Raw genomic sequence first — 1,052 nt, 5'->3', positions numbered from 1 at the left:
GATGACTGCTACATTAGCTCTCTTACTAAGCTTATATATGAATTTATTACATGAATATGCAGAATCTCCAACTATTATAGATATATCGCCTTGAGGCACTTTATCTAATACAGATTCAGCTTGAATCACACTAAAATCATATTTATTCTCACTATGTGGCACTCTATCTATTGTCACTGGAAGCATCCAACCATAATCTTCTTTTAGTGCTATAACACTGTAATTATGCCCTATACTCATTCCTCCAATAGAACCTGAATGAATATAACTTCTATCTTCTGATTTAGCTGAGTGCTTTTTTATATTGCCAGTAATATCTATTGCAAATGTATGTATATTCCCTGTATCCTCTATTGCTGACTCGAACAAAAAACTTTTTATTTTTTCCTTTGCTTCTGCTCTTTTTTCTTCTCTATTTTTTTTATTCTTGCGAGATGTAAAATAACCACCAATAGCACGATATAAGCTACTATATTTTCTTTTAAAAAATCTACTAAGGCTTAATTCAACTACTGTCATTGCTTTTAATGTAAAATTTGTTGCTAAAGCAAAGATTAAATCAATGCATGAATTTTTTTCATAGGGAAAAAAGATTTTCAATATTATTGAAATATTTTTTTAGCTCTTCAATATTTTTGACTTTTTTCATTAAATTATTTTTATTCTTCAGTTATAGTTGCAAATTTATCACAATTTGTCAAAAGTCCAGATCAATTAATGTCACTGCACCTGAAAAATTTGAAACACTTAAACAATACAGAAAGTATATACAAGATGATCAAGATAACAATACATATGTCTCTATAGAAACATGTACTGATAAAGGGTTAAATAGTTTAGGTACTAATATTTTTAATAATTCTGTTTATAGTGAAGAAAAAATAGTATTTAATTTATGTGAAATTAGTGCAGCTTAAAAAGAATATATCTTATAAAACTCTTAATTTTTCAACCATATCTAATTTCTCCCATGTAAAATTATCACCTTCTCTTCCAAAATGGCCATATGCAGCTGATTCAAGATAACTTATATTCTTTAAATTTAGTGGTCT

At 27.7% G+C, this 1,052-nt stretch overlaps 1 protein-coding gene across 1 annotated transcript; it reads right to left on the bottom strand.

Annotated features, from left to right (window-relative positions):
- Positions 1-26: 26 nt before the first annotated feature.
- Positions 27-519, bottom strand: TRIADDRAFT_63057 (uncharacterized protein; the record flags this gene model as incomplete). Its single annotated transcript, XM_002119057.1, has 1 exon — positions 27-519. A coding segment is annotated over one exon (493 nt), but the record flags the coding sequence as incomplete, so codon positions are not given.
- Between the last annotated feature and the right edge of the window lie 533 nt (positions 520-1,052).

This window comes from Trichoplax adhaerens, genomic scaffold (assembly GCF_000150275.1).
Source record: "Trichoplax adhaerens TRIADscaffold_4492 genomic scaffold, whole genome shotgun sequence".
Lineage (NCBI taxonomy): Eukaryota > Metazoa > Placozoa > Uniplacotomia > Trichoplacea > Trichoplacidae > Trichoplax > Trichoplax adhaerens.
The sequence above is the reverse complement of the archived record's forward strand: the minus strand, read 5'-3'. Positions and strand labels throughout refer to the sequence as shown.